The following is a 15,852-nucleotide window of genomic DNA, read 5'->3' as shown; positions in this document are numbered from 1 at the left end:
TCATCACTTTACAAAAGGATTCATTGTAAGATTCCTTTAAATACCAGTTCCCTGTCACATTTTCCAACAGGAACCAACTTACATACAGCTTTGTAGAAGTACGCTCTGATAAAGTGAGGAGCAGCAATACTGCTCCCCAGCACTGGTCATGCCCCAAACAGTCCTGCTCTCATCTACGTCTTAGCTCCGTGCTTTCAGTTCCAAAGCAGTTCAGGAATAGCTGGTGAGTTTGGCCAAAACTGGGGACTTTGCCTTATCTGCCAGCCATTGTCCACAGAGTTCACTTCAATAAGCCCTACTTCTCTGCTCAGCCCCCTGTGACTGTCCTCGACATGGCTCAGCTCTTGGGCCCAGTGGCCGCACACCACAACTGCCCCCAGCGCAGAACCCTTTCCTTAGCCAAACACAGGATGCGAGCCTGTGAGGCTGCTGGGAGCCTCATGGCTGGCTATTGCCCACCTGTCTTTATGGGTGCCTGGTGTAGGCACTTACCCTGTGGCGGTATCTGCTGCTTGATTTTGCCTATTATTGAAGGTAGTTTGTGGCAGTAGAATCCAGATGTTGTTTGTGAAGAAAACTCACCCACTGTAGCTGACTCACAGGTAGAGCTCTTGGCTGTCCAGCAGATTCTCACCCCTTGACCACCAGCACCAGCATAGATCTGTATTGGACTTCTCCTCTCCCAGGGTACTTCCAATCCACAGTGACATTTCAGGGGGTGGGAGCGTGGTCAGGAGGGAAGTGGTAAGGAGTCAGCATCTGGTGATTGAGCACCAGCTGGGCTAACTGTGTGCCTGACTGCATACTGCCTTTGCCTCTGGCTAACAGCAGCACAGATGGGATCAGAGAAATATCACCAAAGAGGGTTTGTTCAACTCTATTGCTTTATTGCAATTCAGGACAGAGAACCTGAGCCAAACCACTGGACTCAATCCGCAGAACAAGTGCCTCAAATGTGGACAGACAACTGTGAAGGAAGGCTGCCTCTCCTCCCTGCTACTTGGTCACAGGAGGTTCAGGGCGGGAGACCGAGCTGGAGGCAAGGTCAGCGCTAGGCCTGCAGGCCCTGTGGCAACCCAACATTTCCAGGAGGCGATCCACCCACACCACTGCAGTTGGGTCCTCTGCCCTTTACCTCCTGCACCCTCTGATAGGGGTGTGGTTTCTGCTAGGGTCTACATTTCCTCCTCTTCTCACTGAGTAAAACTGGAAATACTCTCTAATTCAGGAAAACAAGTGGCTGAGTATTTCTGCTTCTCTTAAGCTCGGCTTGTCATCCTGTCAGATGCAATTAGAGTGGGAATGAAAAGGAGAAACGTGTGTGTTTCTCAAGTGAAGTATCTTCCAGAATCTCAGAGAAGGTTTGAGGAGGGTTGTGAAGAAAGAACAGAGTTGACTCAGGTAAGATACCTGCCCTCCCCCCTTCACTATCCTCTACAAGTGGTGACAAACCCACTATTTCAGAAATGAAAAGGAGCCCTGAGAGATGTGGCCAGGCCAGGGGAGAATGTTTATAGGAGCACACGTGTGCAGCAGCCATGCCCAGCTAGTCAGGACCTCTCCTGAGGCCCATCTGTCACCACATGGAGATCTGACTAGACATTCCGACCCCAGATGTCCCTCTGTCCTCTCCCAGAAGAGCAGGGAGTAGGAAAGGCACCATCAACAGAGCCCAGTCAAGAAGCCACTCAGGTAAGAAGGGAGTCCTTCCCTCCCCAACCTACCTCTCCTTCAATTCTTTCAGATTTAGGGTCTTGAACTAAAGCAGTGGGCAGAGAGGTAGCCCTTGGCTCCCTGAGTTTGCTACTTAAGGACACTCTCCTGATGGGAGGGTGTGAGGGGGTAAGCACACCCAGGCTCCAATCAGCTGTGAGGAAGGGGGCACTGTCCTGCTTCCCGCCACCAGGAGGCGCTGGGAAGCGCTGCTCAGTTAAGATACTGGTTCCTGCCTAGGTGGGGTGTTTCAGTGAACCGTACCATAGGGCCTGCCATCTCCTCCTCGAAAACAATGACCTGGGGGAGAGAAGGGGGAGCCAGATGAGGGAACGGGCTGGGAACTGGGCTACAAGGAACAGGGACCCACAACTCATAAGCACCAAGGACGAGCACAGAAGGAACTGGTCAAAAATCCCGCCCCTCTCCTGTCCTAAGCAGACTTAATAGACTGTGACAAGGGCCTGCCCACCCCCCGCACCCCCACCCCCACCCCCGGAGAAACACTGTGATATGAGTGAGTGCAGGAAGGAGAAGGGCATCCCAGGGAAAATGGAAGGGGTTGCAAGTGTTCCCACCTGGTTGATGCCTTGATCCAACCAGGCACCTGGAAGGTAGAGGGTCTCCTGGGGTCCGATGTTCCAGTAGCGTCCGAGGTTTTGGCCATTGATGAAGACAACTCCCTTCTCCCAGCCCTTCAACAGAGCAGGGAAGGTGTCAGTCAACCACAAGAGCCAGCAAATGTCAAGTCCCACAGGAAGGCGGAGCCACGACTAGACACCTGCCATGCATTCTTTTCTCAGCTTCGAAGAGACCGATGTAAACGGGTATCTTAACAGCCATGAGGTTACTGGATCGAGTGTTCTATCTCCCATCCTAATAGCTCTGACTTCCCAGGCAGGGCATCCAAGCTCAGACTGGACATAGGGACCTGGACTCTGAGAAGTACCCTCAGGTGGTTCTGCTTTGACCCCCCCACTCCCTTCACCTAAAGGACATGATGGGGCCCTTTCAAAGAGGGCAACACAAAGACAGGGACCGTCTAGGCAAAGGTGGTAGAGAGGGCTCCAGCAAGGCTCAGGAGAGCCTTGGGGTAGCAAGCTCCCCCTCAGGGCTCAGACTCAGAGCACTCTGAGCGAGGATGAGAACCTGAGCAGGAAAGGGCTACAAACCTTCAGCTCCATAAAGGTGTCCAAAGGGGAAAGGTCAACGGACAAGGTACCCAGGAAGAAAGCAGGAAATGTAGGTGCTTCGGGAACAGGATTCCACATGCTGGCACTGAACCTATGGACAGAATGGAAGACAAGAAAGGAAGGAGGACACTTCCTCAGATCCGGGCCCCATCCTGCAGCTAATTGCAAAGGCACTCCAAGTTCCCCACCTGTCAACCAGAGCACAGGGACGGCAGCAGGGTGGTATCGTAGAAATTCCCTAGTCTCCAGTGCTGGCACTGTCCCTACCTGGGCACGTTGCTCTGGGTTCTGGTCTGTTCACATGTGAGTGGGAGGAGGGGTGAGGCCAGAGCAGCTGTCAGGGCCTTCCTAGCTCTTCTGCACGTTAACTAGGAGTTCACATACTGCCCTCGGCAGGGACCCACCTCTGAAAGAAGCTCTCTTTCATATCCAGGCTATAGATTCTGAAGTTTTTCAGGGGAGAATTATTCAGATAGATATTTCCAATCAAACCTGTGGGAAGGAGACAAGGAAACATGAACAAGGCCAAAGGTAAGGGGACAACTGACCTGCTGTGGCCAGGCACATACATGGAAAGTTTCTGAAAAGTTCAAGTGAGGATTTCTCCTGAAGTTTATACTCCCTAAGGGGCTCATCACATGCCATGAAACCTTCCCTATAAATCCCAAAGGGGATGAGAATGAGTAATACCAGTATTTGTCAGGCCCTAGGATTTGCATGGAAAAAATACATCAGGGCAATGACAGAGCTGAGAATGTCAAGGGCATGAACAGTCTCTGGCCTCTGTCTGAGGAAGAAGCTCCCTTTTGGGGACTGAGAATCCCAATACAATAAAGTGAGGCCAAAATGGCAGAAGACCAAGAGGTCACAGTGGTTCTAAGCCTAGCTTCAAGGTCAGTTTGGTGGGCTCCCAGACTAAACAGACCTAATAACTTGGCCAGAAATCTTCTACATGACCTAGAATTAAAGACAGATTTTTTTTTAAGTATTTAAATTGTAAACAGATGGCAATATGACTTGGATGTACAGCTCTGGGGAACTACAACACTTGAATAGTGATTAATTAGTGCCTTAGGGAAGGGGTCAACTCTGTTTGTCCCAGAGCAGCCCCAAGGTCCTCTCGACCATGGAGCTGCTGATTTGCTAGAGTGGGAATCTGAATAGGCCAGGGAATGAGAACAGGCTTCATGTGGCCTACAGGCTCTCTGAAATTGCAGGTCCTGGTGTGTGAGGGAACATACACATTTCTGGAAAGGAGGTCTATGACTTATAAACACTGAACTGTTGCAGAGGATGGGAACTCCACGGTGAGAATCCATCCAGGGCACACCTGGACCAGGGCCCTGGAGAGGCAAAGACTAGAAAAGGGTCAGGCTGTCAGTCCCATCCTACAAAGGAAATGAAGACCAGCCTGGAGAAGGAGCTCCTTGGGGTAAGAAACTGAGACCCAAAGAGGAATGCTAGAGGACTGTTTAGGGAAAAGGGAAGGTAGGCCTGGACAGTGATAGAAGCTACTTTGAGACCCTTCTGGAGAGGGCTGATCCTCAGGTTCCAGGATACCCCCAATGGCCGGACCACAAGGCTTCCTTGCCAGGCAGGAAGGGATACACACATTTCCTCATTACAGAGGCACTCCTGAGAGAGTTGGGAGGTCACCAGTCTCCCTCACCACAGTAGGACTTATTTTGTCTTGAGTTCTTATTTTATAACTTACATGAAACCACCCACACTTTAATAGATAGGAAGGAAGAGGCCAATTGAAGCAGAGATGGTTTAGAAAGCCAGGGAAAATAAAATGAATTGGTGGAATATTCCTAGAGAGACATGTCATCAAAAGGATTTCATTTACCTGTGTGTCCTGCCTTCTCCTCTCCACCACACATGAGATCATCAGTGGGTTTCCAAGGTTAATCAAGAAAAGAAATTCAAGGTGGAAACCCAAGAAGGCAGGAGTCCTATGCCTTTTTTTGGATTTCTGGGAATCCTCTTGCTTGCCTCTCAGGCACACACACACACACACACCTGCACAGGCAGCGCCTTGCTAAAGCAGACTGCAACCCAGGGAGATCTGCAGAGGCAGGATCAGTGTCTGCTGTGTATTCACCATGGGCACGTGGAGAACACACACAGGAGTGCTAACATGTAAGAGGTCTGATCCCAGGTGGGCTTTTCAGACCCACTTCTACCTCCCTCCAATGGGCCTTCATAACAGCACCTCACTCCAATAAGTCTCCATGACCCACCTCCAGTGAGCCTCCATGATTCCACCTCCCTCTGTGGGCCTCCATGACCCACCTCCCTCCAATGAGCTTCCAATACCCACCTCACTGCAATGGACCTCCATAACCCACATGACTCCAATGGGGCTCTGCAACCCACCTCACTGCAAAGGGCCTTCATGACCCACCTTACTGTAAGAGGCATCCATGACCCCAGCTCACTACAATGGTTCTCCATGTCCCGCCTCCCTCCAATGGGCTTCTGTGACTCCACCTCCCTCCAATGGGCCTCCATGACCCATCTCACTGCAATCAGCCTCATGGCCTGCTGAGGAGCTGGAATGAAGAAAGGATAGTCAGGCATATGCTGAGCATTGGTAGCTTTTCTCTCAGCATGTGCTGTGACCCACCTTTGCGCTGGTCATCGATATTATCCCCGTAGTTGACTCGCCCACAATTCTCCACCAAGATCCTCAGTATGGTGTAACCCTGCCAGGAACACAGTGGTCGATGATGACCACCTGATGACCCAGGCATAAGGTCACAAGTGCACCTCAGGGTTTCTCTATGGAACCCCAGTTCTTCCCTAAGCGCTGTGAGGGAAAGCATCCTTGCTGATCAGAAAGCAATGTTCTGCCTCACTCGCCACATACAGCTCTGGTTAAGGAGCCTCCTGTCTTCCAGGTCTTCCTAACCTTGACTCCCACCAAACCTATTCAGGAAGTAGCTGGCTCTAGCCACCACCCAGCTCCCCAAGAAACAAACCTGGATCAAGGGGATAGAGATCTTCCTCCTTTTATAGTCCAAGAATCCTACAGATACTGTGTTCACAAATACCTGCCAGATAAACAGAAAGCATCCATGGGTTGACAGGAGGGAGGCGTAAGAGGGATCTCTGCTAAAGCAAAGAAAGGGGTCGCACTTGTGTGTGTGTGTGCTGAGGAGGGGGGTTAGGTGGGCATAGAGGAGAAATGAGTGCCCATGATTATAGCTGAAAAAGACTGCATAGCTGATGGCAAATGACCATCTGTGCACACCCATAACAACTGTATATGTGAGCATGAAGAGGCAGGAGAGGCAGGGGTATATTGTAGGGCTTGATCACTACATGTCATAGGAATTAAGAGGAGATACTCCTACCTGTCCCCGGTCACGCACAAGGCCACTGAGGACACCAGATGAGTCAATGGTGGTCTCATACAGAATGTACCCAAAGGACTGGCCGTTTCCATTGTTTATTGGCAGGTTCTCCATATTGACAGGCTTTTCAGAATTGACTGGCTGTATATAGAAAAGACAGACAGGACAGGGCTAGGCAGAGGAGAAAAAAGGCAGAAACCTCATGTTGAGACTTCTGGGGGAGAGCTGGGTAGTATTTAGACCCCACCTGGGGGCTAGCTTACTGGGAGGCAGAGGCGGGGCAGGGGCTGCTAACATTTTTTTTCTGTCTTGACGTCTCATGGCTGTCCAGGGTCACAGGGATGGGGGATGCGAAAGAGGGAGATGAAGCCCTGCAATCTAGTGGCCTCTCAGCCTTTTAATCCATCATCATTTTAGATCACAGCATCCCTCTGTATCAGCTACAAGAGGTGCTCCCTCTTCTCAGAGGAGGTGGAGCCCATTCTCCGGCCTTCTCACCCTCCTCTCTGCCCACTGAGGCTGCAGAAAGGGAATCCCCATTGTGTTACCCAGTTTCTCTTCAAGTTCGTTTTGTTCCTTCCCACTTCCTACTCTAGCATGAGTTTGCTCTCTTTACTCTGAGTTCTACAGTTGGAGAGTGGACCTCAAGGTTATCAAGCATTGGCTTTCTCATCCTCCATGACAGCTGTTGGGAGGGCTTCCTGGCATTGCTCCCCTGACGGCAGCGCTTACCTCCTCCATGTACTGGAGCGCATCCCATAGTGACAGGTATAAAGTTGGCCTCACTGGCTCATACACAGTCTTGGGAAGAAGGCCAGGTGGGGGAGGAAGAGGACCACCTGCAACACAGACGACAGAGCCATCCCAAAAGGACCAAACAGTCACTCCTCAAGCCCCTCAACCACTCGCTACTATCCACGACCCAATGTGCTCCTTAATCCTAGAGTCAACAAGGAAACAGGCCCATCCTCACACATGCCTAGACCCCACTGAGAAGGTGATACCAGTGGGGAGGACAGGGAGCCTTCTCACATCCCCAGGAGTATGAACATCTATAGAAAGGCAAACTTGGCAAGACACAAACCATGATGAAAAGTCTCTCAAAATGGCCTATCTTTCTCTTAGGGCGTTCTTGTACACAAATCAACTAGGGGTAATGTGGGGTACTGAGGAAATAACTCCTTAGTGGGTCTCAGATCAAAAGCAAGGGCCCAAGTTGGTGCTTGAGTCTGCTGTTTGTCACGTACCTGAGATGGAGCCAAAGAATTCCCGGAGTTTGTTGTATTTGTCTGTGTAATCCCCGGCCTCTGTCAGAACCGCGTCATAGTCTGCAAAACACCAGGGCACTGTCACTGGCCACTCATGTGCCGGAACAGTGTCTGTGGCAGCAAAAGGAAAAGGGGAAAGCTGGGGTCAGGCAGCACGGTCTTCACTCCAGCAATTTGGGAAGCAAAACACTTTTGGTGTGGGCTGTCAGTCAAGATAATATAAATACTAGATACTTGAAAATGTCACTAAAACTGCCCATGACCACAGCATGACCCTAAATTTCCAGGCATCTTTCCTGCCTTCTGGAGACTCTCAATCTAAAGGGGGGCAGGGGCCACACCATCTCAAGGGCCTAAGTAGGGAGAGGAGGCTGCCCTCATCTAAGGACTTCCCTCACCTGCTAGTGCCTCTCTCACTTCCTCCAGCTGACTTCCAAAGGCTCGCAGGCATGTCAGCTGGCTTCAGGCTCTGACTGCTCTAGAAGTTTAAAAGTGACAATCCAAACCAAACCTCCACCTTCCGCAGGCACTTCAGAGCCAAATACATTAAAGGTCCCAGAGCTATCCCTAAAGGACTCTTCATAAAAAGTCTAGACACGGAAATATTGGAGGGCTCCAGGGAGGGTCAGTATTGGGGAATACTTGCCATAGCTGGTGACATCAGACTTATATTCATGAAAATGCATGGCCCCATTTATGAAGCCAAAGTTGGTGCCTCCATGGAACATGTAGAGGTTGATGGAAGAGCCAGCATCGATGATGGCAGACACTGTTTGTAAAACCTCTACAGGAGTTGGGGAGGAAGAGGAATGTGCAGAGCGAGTTAGAGTTTGAGACAAGCCGTAAGTCCCTTTGGCACTCTCACCTTTCCCAATCCCTCCTCCAATTCAACTCTGTGGCTCTGTCCTTCAGCTTTTGCTGAAAACCCAGTCACAGGGGGACAAAAAGAAATGGCCAGAATCACGGCCCCAGAGCTTGGGCTGTCCAACTGTTTCCTAAGTCATAGTCAAGCCTCCACTGACTACTATTTGGACTACCTGCAGCCCAGCACAGCCTTCTCTCTCTACCCGGCATGCTTCTCATCTGTTACCCCAACTTAACAGGACACAAAGTGATAGGATTCATAATTAGAGATACGGTACTGACCACCTCCCCCTCCCACATTTATTAGAGAATGAACCAATGACTTGAAAAGACAGCATCAAAAGTGTTATATATATATATATATATATATATATATATATATATATATAATTACATACATACACACACGCACATGAGTGTGTATAGCAGATTGGCAAATACACGCACACGAGTGTGTGTAGATTGGCAAATATTAAAAATTATTTTAATACTCAGTATTGATGAATCTGTGGGAAATGGGTATTCTCATTTAATAATGGAGAGTTCAGAATTGCTACAATCTTACTGGAAAGCAGTTTAGTAAGTATATATCAAAAATTGCATTCATAGCAATCCATATTGCTAGGAATTTATCATAGGGAATAAATATACCAAGTCTGCAAAACTGGATGTTCAAGAATGCTCACTAAAATGGTGTTCAATTAACAAAAACCACCGGAAACAACCTAAGTGTTTATCAATAAGAGACTGGGTAAATAAACTGTGATTTAATCACCAATACACTGGGCTTGTTTTCATTCTTTAAAACAGTGATGGAATCTCTATCTAATAGCAGAGAAAGCTGTCCAATTGTGTCATTCACTGACACAAGCAGGTAACAAAGAATGCAGATATGACAGCATTTGTCCACATCTCTATCTGTAGGTGCACAGAGAGCTGCAGACAGAGATACGATGCAGACAACTGCCTGGACAATGAACATCACAATGTTTTCTTTGGGCTCTAGGATTTTTATTTCTTCTTTATACATTTTCTGTATTTGCTAAATGTTTGCAGTAGGCATACATTACTTATCTAATTACAAAAGCAATGTTGAAAGTCCTACCGTTCATTTCAAATATCAAGACAAATGATTCTGGAATATCAAGAGCTGACTAGTACACACAAATAGCCCCAGAAGCCTTGCCCTGCAACAGCTCATTTACATCAGTTAGCAGGTTATCTGGAGCTTATGCCTACTTCTTAGATCAACACCCATGCCGGACGTAGGCACTGCAAAGCACTCACCAGAAGAATCCAGGATGTTGTGTGGGCCTCCCCAGGAGTCAAACCACCCCGTCCAGTACTCCATCACCATCTTGGGTTGAACCCTCTAGGCACCACAAAATGAGAAGTTAGCTGGTCAAAAGAGACAGACAGAGGGAACCCTTCCTGTAGGGGAACGCCAACCCCTCTGTCCTGCCAACTCTCTCGTGGCTACTCACCCCTAGACTTAGAGGCCACTGAGAGCAGAGCACAGATAAGGACAAATGCACCTGCACCAGCTTGGCCTCGACATGTGGCCTCCACACTACAGGTGGGAAGTTGAAAGAGCTCCCAAACGTGATGCAGTAGCCCCTGCTGCCTAATGTGGTTTTAATGTTGCATACAGTGCTGGCGAGAAAGCACGGGGCTCTGTTCAAAGTCAGTCTTCATTAGAATTCAGCATCATCTGCTTTGGGAGTCTTTACATTGATTTGCTTTCTGGATCAGGCCAAGCTTTGTCTGTCCTCTCCCAGGGAAGCAGAATGGTCCATCAGGATAGCCATACTGTGGACGCAGACCCCTCCGTTGCTGCTTCCTTTTAGCTGGTAGAGTCAGAGGGCTGCAGAGTGAGCCCCTCTTCAAGGTCCAGCTTAGTTTCAACAGAAGTTTCCAAAACTGGACCAGGAGAACAGGGCGTTATAGGGAGCAGAGCCAGGGCCTGTACTGTTTGACCATTCAAAGGAGACTTTGATCTAAACAAGGAAGCATCCATGTCACCTTCCTTGAGGAAAACGGACATCACTGAAGCGTGGACAGCAAGGCCTGTAGCAGTGCCATTCTGTCAATAGGATGACCAGCCTGGGGCACACAGGTGTGGCCACTTCTCCCAGGATGACTGTCTAGGAGCCAACATGAAGCACTGCTGTCCTGCGTGCTTTCCAAACAGTACCTCATGTGACCCTCAAACAGCGCTATGAGTAGGTACTATCAATACTGCCACTTCACAAAAGAGGAAAAAGCAGCACAGAGAGGGCACACAGGAGGGGGCCGGGGGGCAGCTCACAGCTTCCTGTACTACTCCTGGACAGCACTCAAGTACAATCCTGTTGAGTTACTGAGTCACTGGGCAATTGTTTATTTAACACGTCTCTCCCCAAGCAGGTTACAGCTCCATGAAAGCAGACGTCCTGTTGTCTTAGTCGCTGCAGGGTAACGGGGCCCGGGCCACTCCAGGCACAGGGCGGGCACTCAGGGAATAGTGGAGGAAGGAAGGAAAGGAAAAAGGGGCAGGACCTGGGTGCACCTGCATCCGTTGTCCCTCGCCTGATCTGCCTAACCAAGCCTGCCGGGGGTCAGGTCCCAATTGTCCCCTCTCTTCCTGGGCACCTTCCCTACCCAGTCTGCTTGTCCCTCTAAATTCCTGTAGTAGCCGCATCATACACACAGATGGCCCTCATCCTCTACCCTGCTGTGGTGATTTCATATGGCTGTGCCTTAGGTCTATTCCAAAAAACAAACAGCTGGGACACAGGACAATCCCAGCATCTCCATAGGCATCTATGCATGGCGGGGACACAAACACGCAGCAGCTCCACTCTGGGCCAAGGGATCATGTGTATGTCCAATGTTGGTGGCTCTCTGGGGCAGTCACACCCTTTAGTAACATGGGGTGAGAGATGAGGCCTCTCAGTTCAGTGAACGGGCCATCGCTGCCTTGGCTACATTATTTCTATCCTCTCAGGAGAGGCACACAAACTCAAGTGAAATCAAGCAGAGTAGGATGTAACAGTAAATTCCCATCCAGCTGATGGGCGTTGAGATAAATCCAGAAACTCCTCATTCCTTCCGACAATGGACCAGGCTTCCTGTCTTGCTGGTGACAATAATATTTCTGGCCCAGAGAGGCCTTACAGGTTAAGGTCAGATGCATATAGTCCAGGACAGGGAAGTGTTTCTCCCCCCACTCCCTAGGGCCCAAACTGAGCAATCTGGGGCTAATTGAATCCACAAAATTCTACTGAAGAGGCCTCTGTGAGCACACCAAGTCTAGAGCCTCAGAAATGACCCCCCTTCCCAAGAGGTGGAAACCACATTCATACATCGGCCCACACAGCAACACCTCAGAGCGATTTTCAGCTTCCCTTACCAGGGGCCGGCATCATGGCGCACAGGGTTGGGATCTGCGGTGCAAAATGAGGGCTGTGACTGGAAAGGCTGACAGAGCCCAGAACCCCTCTCCCCACGTGGGAAGCCGTGAGCACAGCGGCAGCCACTCCAAAGAACCAAAGACTTTCTGACAAAAAAGCTCAGCTTAACTCTAGGAATTTCAACACTCACGCTGAGAAGGGCAGGCAGCTTTCCCTGGGCCAGACTCACCTGGACACTGGAGAGAAAGGTGGTTAATAACTGTAGCTCGTGTTGCGACTGTAAGTTTATGGTAGCCAGCACTGGGAATGGAAAGGAGAAAAGAGAAACAAAGCATCGTCTGAAAGCCAGGAAGACTTTCCGAATTACCCCAGACCTTTCTCAATTCACCAGCAAAATACATTAATCTTGACATTATTCCCCACCTCCAATTAGAGGTTAGTACCTCTGATATCAGATTTATCTTGTTCATCTTGGCAATTCCACCATTCAGTACAGGCCTTACAGAGTGGTCACTCACTAAGCATCTGGTCTTGATTAATGTAATTTTTACAACCAGAGTGTACATTTCTGTTCATTATTTTTTTGTAGGGACCTGGAGTCTGGTCTTTACTTGGCACTGCAAGCCATCTAGTACAAGGTAATGAACTAAATGTAGATTCCCCTGTTACTTCTTAGATAAGGGCTAATTTTCTATTATACCCCATAATGTGTTCATTTTTTAATTTAAATTGTATTTTAAATGGCTGTCCATCAGTGAAAGGCATGCCCGAAAAAGATGTGCTACGTGTGGCCTATCGCCATGGATCCCGGGCCCACCCCAGCTGCAGAATTTGGTTCTGAGGTCCTTCACAGCTGCTGTCTGCTGGGCAGTGGGCTTCACGTGCACCCGCTATGGCCTGAGCTCCAATAGGCCTGGAAGGGCACAATAGAGATGGAGCCAGCCTGGCCAGCTGGCCATCCTAATGCTCTCCTGTTGAACAGGAGCCCCTGGTTAGCAGTGATTAAAAACAAACAAGAGCTGAGGCCCCTGGGGCTAAATAACACCCCTCAAGGTCACACAACAGGTGTGCAGCAGAGTAGCACAACTCCAGGCCTATCTGACACAGGCCCATTGTTCTGTGATGTCACTGTCACTGAAGCCCTGGGGTAAGACCCTACATCCAGACCCCTCCTCACCTTAAGTGAAAACTCCTTGAAGGCAGGAGGCCTGTCTGAAACTGAGCAGGCAGAACTCTCAGACATCAACAGGATTAGCGTGGCTAACTGAACATAGCATCTATTCTTATCCTTTCTGACACTACACTGAAATAAAATTAAAGTAATGAAAAGGTGGAAGCTCTCAAGAAATAAGAACTGGAAAGGAGACATAGCAGAGATGGTGTCAAGAAAACCTTGGGAGATAGAAAATGGGGGGTGGGTTGGTAAATGGCCTAGGAAAGTGGAAGAAGTTATGACCAACTCCCCAGCTCGTGTCCAAGGCACTGTGCGGGGGAGGACACCTGTCCCCTGCCTCATGCATTCCTCAGGCCTCTTTCCCCACTGGTGGCCATCCTCTCAGGGGACCATACTCTCTGGGAAAGCTGAGGCCTCCAGGTTTGGAGGGATCGGGCAGAGCAGAGTGTGGGTGAGAGACTAGAAGGGGGAATAAGGACAATCTGAACAAGGGGGACCCTGCCCATCCCTCCCAGAATATCTGTAGCAATAGACCAAAGGTTTCTTCTCTGGAAACATTTAACAAATCTAAACGCAATACCTCCACATACTGACGTTTGGGTTTCTCTCATGGAAACAGCCACCACAGCCCAGTCACCCCACAGAGCAGCACACCTGTCACCAGCCTCTCCTAGCACTCAGTTCCCAAGTGGCCAGTTAGTGCCTCCTCCTTACACTGCTCAGTCAAGAGTCAGGCAATTGAGTAAATCTCCTCACCTGGAAGACTGAACAGACTAGATAAATGTTAAAAAAAAAAGTTAAAATATCTTCGGAGAGAGAGAAGATACTATCCATTTTAAAAGTACACTATGCAAAAGAGAAATATACTCAAGAAAAACAGGATCCAAGAAATAACGGAAGGACTGGAAAATAAAAGTTGAGGAAGTCACCTAGAAGGTAGATCTAAGGGCAAAGAGATTAAAAAAAAATCGAACAGATAAGTGACTTAGAGTCACTATGAGAGTCCAATCTACAAATAACAGGAATGAACAAAGATCAGAAAAAAGAGGGAAAAGCATATCAAAGAAACGCAACAACTGAATGTCCCACCATTGATGACCATAACTGTTCCAATTCAAATGCCCCCCGGAAGCGCCACAGAAAGCAGAAAGTTTCATGCCAAAGAACAGCACTGTGAAATGCCAGAATATCAAGGATAAAAGGAAAATTCTAAAATTTTCTAAAAATAGATAAAAAATAGAACCTACAAAAGGATGAGGAACAAGAGTGTCCTTGCATTTCAGCAGCAATAGTGGATGCTAGAAAGGAAAAAATCAATGCCTTCCAAGTTCCAGGAAACGGGTTCAACAGCAGAATCAGAGGCCAGCCTCAGGTTCCCTATGCAGAGGCCGCCAACAGTGAGATCAGACTTGATATAGTGTGATACATACAGGCATATGAAAAACACCAGTGATAGGAGTATGGGATATCTTTGGTCTAAAAGAGGAAGGGGGAAAGGTGGAGAGAAAAGAGAATTGAAAAGAAAAACAAACCGGATAATTACATTGAAAGTGAGTCAATTCACAAACACTGTGCAGACGACTGGACACACTGTGAAGCCTGCCTGAGGAAATCACCGGTCAGTCACACACACAGCTGACTACAGATGTCAATCCAACGGGGAAAGGGGCGTGGCTACGCCTCCCGGAAAGCCCTGGGTAGGCGAGGTGGCAGGGAACCGATCAACCAGAATGAGGAATCAGTAGGCAGACTTTTAAATCAATAAATACAGAATTCTATATGTGTATTATTTGGAATTATGAAGGAAAATGTCAGACAAAAAGTTGGAGTTCAAAATGTCATTTCTGGGTGGGAGGAGGGAGGCTGCACAGTATTTCTTAATAAGCATTTCTATGATTTTACTTTTACACTTTGTGAATGTGTTACTTTAATTACATTTTTAATTAATTGAAAATAAGTCATTCCAGGGAGGTGGAGGGAGTATTCACACGAGGCCTTCCCCTGCACAATGCTGGCGTGCTGAAAATCTGCACCAGCCTCCCTACCAGCGCTGGCCACAGCTCACCACCACCGCCCACTCCAAGCCCCTGACCAGATCGCTGAGAGCTGAAAGACTTGGAAGAAGCCACGGGAGGACAGCGCCACCGCGTGGAAATGACAGGAATGGCTGCTGGTCCTCATCAGAAGATTTAGGGTACAGGTGCTTGAAGAACCACTCACTCATCCTGCCTTGGGTCCAGAGCCTTCTCCCCGCCATTCATCCAACACTCACTCCCTGAGTGCTATCTCCACACCAGGCGCTAGCCTAGGGCTACAGAGATGCGAGTCCCTCTCTTCAAGTGTTCAAGCCAGTGGAGGGCTATGCAGAAGGAACAATAAAGTGCTAAGTTTAAAGTGCAGAGGCCAGTGTGGTTGTTGGAGCCCTCAGGAATAGCTGGTAGTGGACGGGAGGGCCCTTCAACCACTGGCCATTCTTTCAGTGCACAAACAGAGCCCAGGCACAGGAGGATGGCCAAACAAGATAGAACCCAGGCCTGGTGGAGCTTATTGCTGCCGTGAGACAGGTACATCAAACAAAAAAACTACCCAGAATTGTTAGAAGACAATAATAAAGCTCTGGGACAGAGCTCTGGGAAAAGTTGCAATTCCAAATGGGTGCTCAAAGGAAGCCTTACTTTGAGATGACCTCAGAGAAAACTGGGGAGGAAATGGAACAGCTGCACCTCGCAGGCATGGCAGAAGGCTGGGGGTGTCCAGCATGTATGAGGAACAGCAAAGCCAGGAAGGTGGAGCAGGGTGCGCCAGGGGAAAGCAAGAAACAGCTGGCCAGGTCACAGAGGCCGTGTGGGAAGCCCTTCCAGGTCACTCTTAGAACTTGCACTTCACTCT

General features: G+C 49.0%; 1 protein-coding gene across 6 annotated transcripts in view; it reads right to left on the bottom strand.

The window, feature by feature from the left end:
- The window catches only part of GLB1L2 (galactosidase beta 1 like 2), an 83,149-nt gene that overhangs the window by 16,215 nt on the left and 51,082 nt on the right, over nucleotides 1-15,852 (bottom strand). The window contains exons 9-20 of one of the 6 annotated variants that reach the window (XM_019628483.1): nucleotides 12,019-12,089; nucleotides 9,685-9,769; nucleotides 8,180-8,317; nucleotides 7,513-7,593; nucleotides 6,998-7,104; nucleotides 6,266-6,406; nucleotides 5,891-5,962; nucleotides 5,536-5,614; nucleotides 3,311-3,398; nucleotides 2,886-2,997; nucleotides 2,292-2,408; nucleotides 866-2,013 (exon numbers count right to left, since the gene is read on the bottom strand). In XM_019628483.1, coding sequence (XP_019484028.1) covers nucleotides 1,927-2,013; nucleotides 2,292-2,408; nucleotides 2,886-2,997; nucleotides 3,311-3,398; nucleotides 5,536-5,614; nucleotides 5,891-5,962; nucleotides 6,266-6,406; nucleotides 6,998-7,104; nucleotides 7,513-7,593; nucleotides 8,180-8,317; nucleotides 9,685-9,769; nucleotides 12,019-12,089 — 1,178 coding nt within the window. In that variant the 3' untranslated portion in view covers nucleotides 866-1,926. Of the gene's footprint in view, nucleotides 1-865; nucleotides 2,014-2,291; nucleotides 2,409-2,885; nucleotides 2,998-3,285; nucleotides 5,462-5,535; nucleotides 5,615-5,890; nucleotides 5,963-6,265; nucleotides 6,437-6,997; nucleotides 7,105-7,512; nucleotides 7,594-8,179; nucleotides 8,318-9,684; nucleotides 9,770-12,018; nucleotides 12,090-15,852 lie in introns of those variants that run through there. The other 5 variants (XR_002122350.1, XM_019628484.1, XR_002122348.1 and 2 more) reach the window with 5 other exon arrangements.

The sequence above is a fragment of the Hipposideros armiger genome, unplaced genomic scaffold (assembly GCF_001890085.2).
Source record: "Hipposideros armiger isolate ML-2016 unplaced genomic scaffold, ASM189008v1 scaffold_797, whole genome shotgun sequence".
In the NCBI taxonomy this organism is placed as follows: Eukaryota; Metazoa; Chordata; class Mammalia; order Chiroptera; family Hipposideridae; genus Hipposideros; species Hipposideros armiger.
The sequence above is the reverse complement of the archived record's forward strand: the minus strand, read 5'-3'. Positions and strand labels throughout refer to the sequence as shown.